The sequence below is a fragment of the Coptis chinensis genome, chromosome 4 (genome assembly GCF_015680905.1).
Source record: "Coptis chinensis isolate HL-2020 chromosome 4, ASM1568090v1, whole genome shotgun sequence".
Classification (NCBI taxonomy): domain Eukaryota; kingdom Viridiplantae; phylum Streptophyta; class Magnoliopsida; order Ranunculales; family Ranunculaceae; genus Coptis; species Coptis chinensis.
In genome coordinates this window covers 2,810,007-2,822,254 of record NC_141459.1, presented here as the reverse complement: position 1 = coordinate 2,822,254, position 12,248 = coordinate 2,810,007, and the positions used below count along the sequence as shown (strand labels likewise).

General features: G+C 34.6%; 1 protein-coding gene and 1 long non-coding RNA gene across 2 annotated transcripts; one reads left to right on the top strand and one right to left on the bottom strand.

Moving 5' to 3' along the window:
• Positions 1-360: 360 nt before the first annotated feature.
• LOC147501193 (uncharacterized) lies at positions 361-1,115 on the bottom strand. Its single transcript, XR_015221253.1, has 2 exons — positions 641-1,115; positions 361-554 (listed from the first exon to the last, which is right to left on the bottom strand). It is a non-coding gene; the product is annotated as an uncharacterized LOC147501193 (long non-coding RNA).
• A 4,660-nt stretch (positions 1,116-5,775) lies between these two features.
• On the top strand, positions 5,776-11,839 carry LOC147501192 (metal transporter Nramp7.2-like). Its single transcript, XM_086606221.1, has 13 exons — positions 5,776-6,245; positions 6,345-6,423; positions 6,506-6,546; positions 6,669-6,747; positions 7,266-7,370; positions 7,466-7,575; positions 9,324-9,505; positions 9,613-9,682; positions 9,972-10,145; positions 10,246-10,350; positions 10,466-10,597; positions 11,011-11,106; positions 11,274-11,839. The coding sequence occupies exons 1-13, from the start codon at positions 6,138-6,140 to the stop codon at positions 11,601-11,603; spliced, it is 1,611 nt and encodes a 536-aa protein (XP_086462347.1). The 5' UTR covers positions 5,776-6,137; the 3' UTR covers positions 11,604-11,839.
• Positions 11,840-12,248: the final 409 nt, after the last annotated feature.

Sequence of the window (12,248 nt, the reverse complement as noted above, 5' to 3'; positions counted from 1 at the left end):
ATCTAAGTTATTAAACCTTTTTATTTCTTGAGGCATAACGATAAGGCTGAAGCTAAGCTGATGTTATTACATAAGGGCTCTTTGTACGAGACTACGAGAGTACGAGTTATGTAAGAAACTTGTGAGCGTTGAACGTTTGGAGATTGTTGTTGCTGCATAATTTTTTGTCCCCCTGCAGAGTCCCCAGAAGGCCCAGATTTGTTTGTCGCTTTCTCTTGAAATGCTTACTTTCAAGGTTTTAGGATTCGTAAATCTGATTTTTGGTAATTCTTTGAACATAATTACATAATATAGTTCTTCCATTTTATATTTTGGCAAATACATATTCTACGAATTTCTCCACTCATTTAGATGCATGGATTCAAACTCCGTTTAAAGAATCAGTGGACATTGAAAACAAAATATATTATATACAGAAGTTAAATTGTTACACAGAGCTACAGTTACAAGGTGTGCTAGCTTTCTTGTGAAATCAAGCTAGCATCTCTAAACGAATAAGCCAATGATAGCTATTGTTCCTCTAAAAATGACTCGAGAAGAGCAGCTTCCTCTTCCTGCAAGATTGGTAGAGAAAAAAAAATATGATTAGAAGCCAGTCTATTCTTTGATGTGGAGATGTGAAAAGGAAAGAAAACCTTACCACCTATGGCTTACTACAGCAAGGTCCTCCAAGAGATCTTACAAACACAATCAATTGAAAAATGAGAAGGACAAGTATGGTGCTGTTATTAGAAACGAATAATGTTTGATAAGCTGCATCCACAATTGAAGCACAAGAAATTTGCTTACATCATCAGCAATACTACTTCTATGCTTCTTTACTGGACACTCACTGTGCCGTTGCTTAGCTGCACTGAAACATGAAAAGTGTAGGCTACTAGTCTTGTTGGTGTTAAGTTTGGTAGATAGTGAGGTTTGGGTGTTTATGGATATGGAAAGAGAAGAGAAGGAAGTTGTTTTGAGTTGCCATGCGGGAGAAGGGAGTGTGAACGAGGCCATTTTTTTTATTCTCAGAAGATATTTTATTTTTCCTTTTATTAGGTCTGTTTGATTTGTGGAAAACAATTTGAGGAAATTTTTTAAGCCAAAATCTATTTGGACTTGGGCTTGTTGTACAGTAGACTAACATATGCCCAAACTGATTATATATCTATCTAAAAAAAAAAAAAAAACTAATTTTATATCTTGTTTTTTTTTTTGGGGTTCTAGAGTCCAACTGACCATTACCCAGGTTCATGATCATGTATGCGCTCACTGCTCAGTAATCAGTAATTCATTATGTGTTGAAGATGTTGAATTGTTAAAAACTTAAAGGGGATGGTTATATGAACTCCACCTTATAGCGACTCCAAAGTTACTCCATTCATAAAAATGAACTTACAAAATGAACTGAGGACTAATTTTTTGTGGATGTGTACATCTCATGATGGAGAACACCCCCACCAAAAATCAGCTCAATTGAATATGTCTAACCTTGTCAAAAATTGTATCGAAATAAAAAAAATCTAGACCGTTGGATAATTTCATAACTTTCTAAATGATTTTTGATGAGGTTGTACATCTTCAAATGAGCTGATTTTTTGTGAGAATAATCTCTATTGTGTGAAAAACATTTCCACCAAAAATCAGCTTCTAGTTCATTGAGTTAAGTGGTGGAGTTTATTTGGAGTTCGTTTTAGTGGAGTTTATATAACCATCCCCAACTTAACTTAAAATTAGGTTGACGATGTATACGGCGGTGTCAAAATGGGCCTCAACCCGCCCACCCCAACCCGGCCTATGGGTCGAAAAAGCCCTCAAAATGAGGCCCTCACACATTCGTAGGCTGGACTTATCCGGCCCTCAAGCTTTTGAGGGGAGGATAAGGGCCTAAACTTTGAAACTTAAGCCCTCCTTTAAGCCCGACTCTCATTAGGCCATCAACATTTATTACATATATTTTAATAATTTTTTATATTTTATAATATATTTTAGTTTAGCATTAATATGCTAAAATCACTTAAAAGAACGTTTATCTATTAAGTTTGTCAACTTTTTAATTTCATTATAATATTTTATGAAATGAATTTAACTGATCTTAATTGACTAATACAACTTTAACAGATTTTTTTAGTAGTTTGAAGGTTTAATTGTGAAGTGCATTCGATTTTATCATTTTTAACTAATGTTTATAAATTTATTTTGTAAATCAAATGTATAATGTAGGGATGTCCATCTTGCCCAAAACCCGCCCAAAACCCGAACAAAATCCAAACAAAATACCCGCACCGAATCCTACCCGAACCCGAACCCCCTAACCGAAATACATAGGATAGGATTTGGTCACACTTTCTAAACCCGGACCGACCCGAGCCCGCCCCGATAATTTAGCCCTAAACCCATTAAAAGGGCTAAAAAACCTGAAATCGAACCCGGACCGAAATCAAACCCCAAATCCGGTTTCAATTGCATACTACTAATCTCATATAAAAATGAGTTAGATAAATATTTGGATTATGATTTCATTCATGTTTATAATGATGAGTTATTTAATATATTGGATTATGAAAAAATTTATGTCGGGATTTCCAATTTTTTTAGTAATTGCATGGATCATGTGTCTATAGTTCATTCCGAGTAATGTGTCTATAGTTTATTCCGAGTCCATCTATTTTTAAATCATATCAAATAATTATGTCCGAGTGATAATTACTTCTAAGTTCATTAAAAATTTTATTTTGTTTGAAAGATTGGTGGATAGCCAAAGAAGGAATAAAATGTAGATATATATATTTCAAATAAAGTTTCTTATTGTCTTCTTTCTTCATTTATACCAGACTTTATCCTATCTGAAATCGAGCTCAATGGGTACCCAAAATATAGAGTTAGATTAGGGTTTGGTCACATTTCTCAACAAAATACCCGACTCCAAACCCAACCCATTGAAAACCGGGCCGAATTTGGGTAACCCGATACCCGTTCAAAACCCAAAAAGTTGGGTTTGGGCTAGGTCGGGTACCCGTTTGGACATCCCTAGTCCCTCAAGCCCTCTCGAGAGGGTTGAGGGGCGGGTAAAGATTTAGAGATTTAAGCATTGGCTCGACCTGACCCGACCCTCGAGGTAAATGAGGGTAGGGCTGGCCCAACCCTCAAAACATGAGGGCTTCATTGTTTGAGAGCCGGGCCAGCTTGGCTCGGCCTGGCCCATTTGACACCACGGGTATACCTATGCTTGGTAAACACCTAACTTAATTTTGAATTAGAACTATATATATTCAAACTATTTTTTTTTTATGGCCAAATCAAATGGTTTCAGTAGAGATGATGTATCTTTGATTCCTTCACAAGGAGGTAGTATGGTAAAACTTTGCCAATGTAATATGAAACTTATAATTGGTAAGTTCTGACGTGTTTGGTGACTGACCGACTGATTTATTACCCAGCAAAAAAAAAAAAAAACTGACTGATTTACTCCTTCGATCAGTTGTTTGCTTGGTTGGGGACAAAGAGGGCTGTTTGGTCCGTGCGAGTAACAGTTAAACATGGCTAGATATGTTTTTATAGGACCCAGCTCAAAGTCTCAAACCAACCTATCTCATTTAACCATTTCTCTTCCTAAATTGTGTGTATAATGTATAGCCTAGCTTGTGCTTAAGTTCAGCATGCACACGATGAACACACGCCATATTGTTTAATTCCCCGTTAGTTAAACCACTTAAACCTGCAAACTATCAACATCAGTGTTAGATGAAATTCCATGAAGTTGGCAACATATTTGATACATTCATACAAAGGTCGTAATCTAAAGATGTATAGTTTGATCTATTTTAAGTTCTTGGACTTTGGAGAAGTAATGTTTACATAATTTATAAGCGTATTAGGAGTTTTTAAGATCATGAACAGAGATCCTCCCCACTCCTCTGGAGTCCAGACTGATTGTCATGAAGTAAACTAATGTCAGAAGCTATATATTTCTTATAAGGAAATTTGTGGGTAGACTTTTGATTTGTTAATTTGACCTTCGAAATACAACAATTGGGAATATTATATATTTTCATGATAAATGTGGCATGGGTCACCCTGCAGTTTTAAGTTCATCATTTAAATCCTACCATTTAGGTTCAATCATTGTACTAATCAGTCCAAAAATCCTTTATTCATCATCAAATCCTACATTTAGGTTTATCATTGTACTAATCAGTCCAAAAATCCTTTTTTTGTTTTTTTGCTAATCATCAGTCCAAAAATCCTAAGATGACAGTTATTGTTTGCGAAATTTGTTCATTATTGATTCTTAAGTCAGTTTGGTCTTTAGACACTGACTTAATTTTTTAAGTTAATCTTTGGTATAGAGTTTTAGACTCGCCTATAGACCAAATAAATAAAGTTAGATCGCAGAACAATTATAACTGCCAAATATCCATATTTTGGAGTTACCGAAAAAAGAAGGGACCCAAAAAAAAATATCCATATTTTGGAGACATAAACCAAGATTCGTACCTTCAACATTATTTGTCTTTAAGCCTATAGTTGATTGGCATTTCATCCATTTTGCAATTTCAGTCCTCAATCCAACCTCATTTGACTCGTTATCTTATTTTTAAACGTTTTTGCATTGCCCTTTGGAGTTTGGAGAAAGTATCATGTCTCATTTTAATATAATAAAACTTGTTCATGTGCAATAATATTTGATTTCTGGAAATCAGTTTCATCGAAAAGTACAAATTACCGGTAAAACTTGGTGACCTTCCAAAAAAGTTATTTTTAAAACTTGAAAGTATATGAAATGGGAATATTGGTGAAACACTGGTTTCAGTTTCATAAAATTTGTAATTCTTTATTCTATACAAGATATTCTAGGTCAATTGGTTGTGTATTCCTTTTTTCCTGGGAGAGGTTGCAAGTTGTTTATGTTGGTTGAGATTTTTTCTTTGACGACTCTCTAAATATTTCATTTTTTTTTTTTTTTTTTTTGTAATTCTGATCGAAGATTTGTTCACCCCTTTGTAAAGGCAGCACACTTGCCACCATGACAAACATTTTATGCAGCACATGGACACTTGTGCACCCAAGATATCAAGAATAATAATAATGCTTTTTCAATTCTTCACGCACTAATTCTCATCCATAGGTTTTTTAGTTTTTCCTAAATAGGATGTCTAGTAATTGTTGGAATTCAAACTTATATGGGGCAAAAGTGAAAACTATGACTTTTGGTTTGTAGAATTGTAGGTCTGTGTCATCCAAGAAAATGCCCCCACACTGTACGGTCAGAGTTACTCAGTTGGTGATTTTAAGTGCACATGCATGCCAATTTTGCATTGAAATCAGCACTTCTGCTCGACTTTAAGATGTTGGCTGATAACTTCTTGTACCTGTTGAAGAAGAATAAATGAAGATATATAACATACCTAACATATATTTCCTAATTTGGAAATCAATAAATGAGAGGGAGAAATAGGATGTAAAGAAGAAAAACACATGTTTACTCGAAGATCAGATCGATGATTGTAAAACAAGAGAGATAGAGACAAGGAAATGCAGCATGGACCATGGCCGGTAACCAATTAACTTTGACATTTTTTTCTCTCTACGTATCTCAATGGTCATTTGTTTTATGCTAATACCAGGTGGCATCTGGCATGGAAAATGCCATTTTTCGCCATTTGCCTATAACATCTTTTTACATGAAGACAAATGCTTGGTCATCATCTAAAGTTACCTATATAGAATCCATGAGCAACGTACAGTTGGACCCATTGCATGAAAAATCCCAGAGAACCTTATTTAGAGGTCAACCCAAAGTCCCACAGCAGTTATATCTCAATCTCATTTCTAGTCTCTGGAGTCTGGAGTTTATATTTGATGTTGTTATCTAGTTTTTTCTTAAAGTTCTAGAAAAGGACCCTTGTTTTGTACTAGTGAGTGTAAACAAAGAAGGGTTGAGACTTGAGAGTGATGGAGGGGTGGTTCGCACCACTTTGTTTTTTTGATTGGTAAAGAATTTTATTAATATCAATCAAAGAAGGTTACATATTGTTCGCACCACTTTGTTGACATGCTAGTTGTCTATAAAAGGAGGAGTGCATCCATTGGAAGTAGCAAGGATAAAGAGTTTGCAACATACCAGCAAGAAAGTGGTGTAATAGACTAGAGAGATGGGAAGCCAGCTGCAGCCACAAGAAGCAATTGGAAGTAGACGTATTGCTTCTTTAGACGTAGAAATCAAGAACACGCCATCCACTATTCATCAAGATGATGATCAGGTGCATTATATGTTCACAACTTCATACCTTTTTCCTTTTTTTACTGAATTTTATATCACTTCTTAGTTCTTACTAATGGTTTGGTTCTGTTGTGTACAGAGACCTGGGTGGAGAAATTTTCTTTCTCATGTTGGGCCAGGCTTCTTAGTCTCCTTAGCTTATCTGGACCCAGGCAACTGTAAGTCACATTGTAGTGTGTTCATAGTAATATTGTTCATCATTTTCCACTTTATGATTCTAATTATTGGTTTTTGAGGCAGTGGAAACTGATTTGCAAGCTGGAGCAAATCATAGATATGAGGTAGACGACCAATATGTCTTGGTTTCTTCACATTATGAGAGTTAGAAATTCAATTATATGAATTGCATAATCTACAGTGATCGATATTAATTTGCTGACATTTTTTTTTTGGTAATTAATAGTTACTATGGGTGATTCTCATTGGATTGATATTTGCTCTCATAATCCAATCCTTAGCCGCGAATCTAGGCGTATCAACTGGTAAGACCAGAACCATTTCAACCATTCTTTTTCATTTTCAATCTCAATCTAAATAGTAGTAACTTTAAGGTATTCCCACTATATGAGGTTTGCTGCATGAATCCAATTCCTTCATTCACATATTATAAAATATCTTTTGTGAACAAATTCTTCATAAAGTATAATAATTTACATAAAGAGCTAGCAAATGGTGATAATATTGTGATCGTACAAGCGATTGATAGTAATTAAGAATAATGCTAGTGACAAAGTTTTTATGTGTGATGGAAAGATCCAATAGAATATTCACAATTATCATTATCTTTGCGTAGGTTCTAAGTTGTTGAATTATGATATATGGCCTAAATTAATCTCTTCCACCAAGGCTAGCATCTTCAAGCCCATCATCCTGGGTTGATGTCTTTATTGGCCTCATTTTCCTTTGTGCTACTATGACTTGCACATGATCTAACCGCCCACAATATCAATTTTAATTTTTTTTTTTTTTTTTTTTTTTTTATTTATCTTTACTCTTGTAGGCAAGCATTTAGCGGAGTTATGCAAAGCGGAGTACCCAATACTTGTGAAGTACTGCTTGTGGTTACTAGCAGAGGTTGCTGTTATTGCTGCCGATATTCCCGAAGGTAAAATGTTTTATTTGTTTTTCTTGCATAATTACATGTTAATGGCAAAAAAAAAAAAAAAAAAACTGATTTCTTGATTGTATATCTTGTGGTAGTGATTGGGACGGCATTTGCACTGAATATACTGTTTCACATCCCAGTATGGGCTGGTGTTCTGATGACTGGATTCAGTACTTTGTTACTCCTTGGCCTGCAAAGATACGGGGTACATTTGGAACTTCATCAAGATATTTTGGACCTTATATGACTTTCATATTTTCAATTGCATTGTTGTTAAGAGCACCCCCAAATAGTAGAATTAATTAAGATTAGGTAAGAAATGCTTAAATCTACTAGGGTCTGCCCCACCAATTTTTTTCCGTAATCTACTGCCTCCCCAAACTCAGATCCCTTGCTCCATCCCTGGTTAAGAGTGAACTGTCAAATTTGCTCTTCTTGATATGGGAACAAATAGAATTGTAAGGAGGGTTAACTAGTATTACCTCTCCCCCACACTAGATGAGCCAATTAGGATTTTCCTCTTATTGGGAAAATTAGGATCTTCCTCCAAATACAAACAAAAAAAAAAGTCAACTTGAGTTTACCGTGTTTTTTTTGTGTGTATTTGGAAAGATCCTAATTGACCATCTAGTGGGGAGTAACACTAACTAACTCAAATTGTAAAAGAGGAGACATCTGGAAGGATGTACACTATAGCTATTTGATAATATCGGTGAGAATTTGTCCAAGTTTCTATGGTGAGATGCTTCATGTTGTCTTTGGCTTGTAAGCATAAATGAACGAATTAAAATAAACTATTCCCATCATGTTTTTACAAATAATTATTTTTAGTGATGAAAAAAGGGGAAGGTGGGACGATAATAATATTACTGTACAATTTGCACATTATCATGCTCTGTATGACAATATGACTACATAGACAAAGTGTGATCACTTTGTTAAGTATGTGACCCTTGTTAGTTGCTACAATGACAGCATACCGTGATTGCAAAAGTTTAAAGCAGCCACAATTTCAAACTTCTGTTAGTGACAGTAAATAACTAGTATTAATTTGAGAGATGAAAAAAAAAAAACAAACCAAAAACTCACTAGTGTTAAATAATAAACAGTTGTGTACCAGGAAGTACTTTACTATTAAAATAAAATTTAAAAGAAAAAATACTTCAGTGTCAGCTTTAGATCCATCCGATCGGTTGTTATAATTTAGAATATTAATGTCAAATCTAACATTATTTTCTGAAAATCAGATCAATGAGGTGGGCAGTTGTGTACCAGGAAGTACTTTACTATTAAAATAAAATTTAAAAGAAAAAATACGTCAGTATCAGCTTTAGATCCATCTGATCGGTTGTTATAATTTAGAATATTAGTGTTAAATCTAACATTGTTTTCTGAAAATCAGATCAATGAGGTGGCTCTGATCTGTTAGGAATCCAGTCTATTCAGATAATTTAAGTACAGCTGACTTAATTATTTTAATCTGCAAAATCGTATATCCTTTTTGTATATAAACTTCAGTCTGTTGAAGGTGCCTACGTTTGTGCAGGTATATTCTAAACAGGAAAAATAAAATAATATCAATGAGCACATTAAGTACAAAAACGATTGCTGGCCCATTCCATGGTATTGTAAATGAACCATTGACTACTGCTTAATGGACTAGTGGCAACCAGTAGCTGACGCATTCATTCAATTGAATATTTGTGTGTGTCTATTATTGTCAGATTTTCAAAAATGTATGGAAGTCAATATTGTTTGATGATTTCATTTCTGTTGATGATACCTTAACCATATAACTTAATGAACTCAAAAAAATACCATACTCTTAGTAAGAAATAATAGTCATGTACTAGTTCTGTGTATACTGTAGAGTAGTCATGAAATCTATGTCATGAACATATTATGATTTTGAGATTAGAATAAACTTCATTTGTTGTACTATTCTTGCTTCAGGTCCGAAAGCTGGAATTATTAATAGCAATTCTGGTATTTGTGATGGCTGGTTGTTATTTTGGAGAAATGAGCTATGTGAAACCCCCTGCATCAGATCTCTTAAAGGGAATGTTCATCCCCAAACTTAGTGGCCATGGAGCAACCGGTGATGCCATTGCCCTATTGGGTGCACTTGTTATGCCGTATGAACCCGTCATTTTTTTCACTTATATCATATTTTTTATTCATTAACTATTTAATAATGGGGAACAGTTGAAGTCATACATTTGTATTTCTTTTCTTTCAACAGGCATAATCTCTTCCTTCACTCTGCTCTGGTGCTATCGAGAAAGATACCTTCATCTGTCCAAGGAATCAACGTAAGCAAACAGGACATTTGATAGAAAACCCAAACATCTTTATCCACTACTACTTGCAAAATAAAATAATTTTCAGGGGAAAACTTTGTCTATAGCTTGTTAGTTTTTATGCTTCCTAATTTTTGGGATCATATGACCTGTCTATTAGCCCTTTTTGTAGTTTTATGGTGGTTGTATTAATATGATATTGTCATTCGATATGTAGTAGAGCAACGCATTTACCAAGTATATTGTTGGAGGCATGTCATTCTCTTTAGTATATGACTAAATGTGACCCCCTTGTTTCCAGAATGCATGCAAATATTTCCTCATAGAAAGTGGATTTGCTCTGTTTGTTGCATTCTTGATAAATGTTGCGGTAATAGCAGTCTCTGGTACCGTCTGTTCTGCTAGTGACCTCAGCAAAGATGACACCCAAAGATGCAGTGATCTTACTCTCAATTCGGCTTCGTTCTTACTACAGGTTGGATTATATTTAATAGTATCGTGTCTATAGGTTTTTGGAACAATAAAGGATGTATATTATCTTTTTCCCTTAACGTAAACTACTCCTTCATTTACAGAATGTATTGGGAAAATCAAGTTCAACCTTTTATGCCATAGCTTTATTGGCTTCAGGACAGAGTTCCACCATTACGGGTACTTATGCAGGCCAATACATAATGCAGGTCGAGAGGACAAACTAGCTTGATGTTTGATTTGTTTTTATTGTCTAACTGTTAAACTTGTTTGATTTTAAGTTTGGTTATTCACATTCTTTGTCACGTCTTTCTTTCCTGACAGGGATTTTTGGACCTTAAAATGAAGACATGGATGAGAAACCTGATGACCCGTTGCATTGCAATTACTCCCAGCCTCATTGTAGCCATTATTGGTGGCTCTTCTGGAGCTGGCCGGCTTATCATCATAGCTTCGGTTAGCATCCTATTCTTGTTATTAAATTTGTGTTGCTGAGTTGTGACTGTTGATGATATGGTTTCTCTCTTCTTGTTGTATATATACTATTAGCATGGTAAAAGCATGTAAAAAGGTGTGAAGGACACATAAGTGAAGTTCTCAGATTAGTATGTGACATAACTTTCCATATGGAATAAATCTTATCAACTACATGTTGAGATATTCACATAAAGTCAGAGACTGCTTCAAACAGATATAAGCTGAAGCAACACTATTTTGGCATGCTTATTAAGCAGAATAAAATGTGCCGCAACTTTATGACTCATACTTCCAAGTTCCAACACTGATTATTAGTCTTCAACGTCCTTAACGTCACTAACATTACAAAATGTTTGAAGTATATGTTTACTAACCTATTACTGGTATTTCAGATGATACTCTCCTTTGAGCTGCCGTTTGCTCTCATCCCTCTCCTCAAATTCAGCAGCGGTGCTACCAAGATGGGTCCTCACAAAAATTCCATATATGTGAGTTTAACTCATTTAAAGTTGATTATACTTTATAAGAATCTCTACAGTAAACGACTTTTAAATGAACAAGTGTAACTCTATAAGTAGCTGGTGGGTAGGGATCATTGTGTTATTCAAAAACATTATATATTTCACTAACTTGAGTTAATCTTATGTGAATTCAGGTCATTGTGATCTCTTGGATTTTGGGGTTTTTAATCATTGGCATCAACATCTACTACTTGAGCACAGGCTTTATTGATTGGCTAATACACAACAATCTTCCCAAAGTAGCTAATGTCTTCATTGGGATCATTGTCTTCCCTGTGATGGCAATATACATCCTGTCAGTTATTTACTTGACCGTGCGTAAAGACAAAATTGTGACATATATAGATCCATCGAAATTAGATCCTAATGCCCAAAACAAAATGGAAAACGGGCTTGATTCAGCTGATGGTGTTGATCATGTTCCTTACAGAGACGACTTGGCTGATATCCCTCTGCCGCGTTAAGTACACAATGGTAATCGACGAACTGTATAGATGTAAGAGCAGGTGTTCTATGGTTTTGTTGTACTTCTGTTTTCATTGATGTATTCCATCTTGTTCCCATGTCCTTTCCAAAGTGTAAACCATAGTCACAAAAATCTCTACTTTTCAATAAAATGTAAAAAGGTAAAAAGTATCCGAATTGATTTATTACCAATTTTTTAAATGAATAAACGATAAAAACGGTAAAAGTCTCCAAATTTTTGATGTTTACCCAATTTTTATATTGTTGGATAGCTTTTATTTTAATTTTTTATAATCTAAATTGCAAATATTTGTGGAATTTTGTATAGGAGTAACAAGACTTTATATATATATTTGCAAATTTTGACATTGACATGATACACAATCACACATTGCCACAAATCTCTATGTTTTAAATTTTAAATTAATTATGGTTTTCCAAAAAATTCAAAATTTTCATCGAATTTATGTTTTTGCCGAATTTACGCTGGATTCCAAATTTGTGACTATGGTGTGAACGAGTTTTATTTTTTATTGCTATTTGTGAAAGTGACTTGTACATTGATTCGGCATGGAAATAGTGAGAGATGCAATACTAAATCTCTTGTTAAGAACAAACTTGTTATCTAATTGAGCTATTGAGCT

Bases quoted from the DNA above. Each gene is read 5' to 3' on its own strand.
- LOC147501192 (XM_086606221.1), top strand. From the start codon at position 6,138: ATGGGAAGCCAGCTGCAGCCACAAGAAGCAATTGGAAGTAGACGTATT. The intron at 9,683-9,971 runs GTAAGCAAACAG...CCTTGTTTCCAG, and splicing joins CATCTGTCCAAGGAATCAAC to AATGCATGCAAATATTTCCT. The intron at 10,146-10,245 runs GTTGGATTATAT...CTTCATTTACAG, and splicing joins CGGCTTCGTTCTTACTACAG to AATGTATTGGGAAAATCAAG.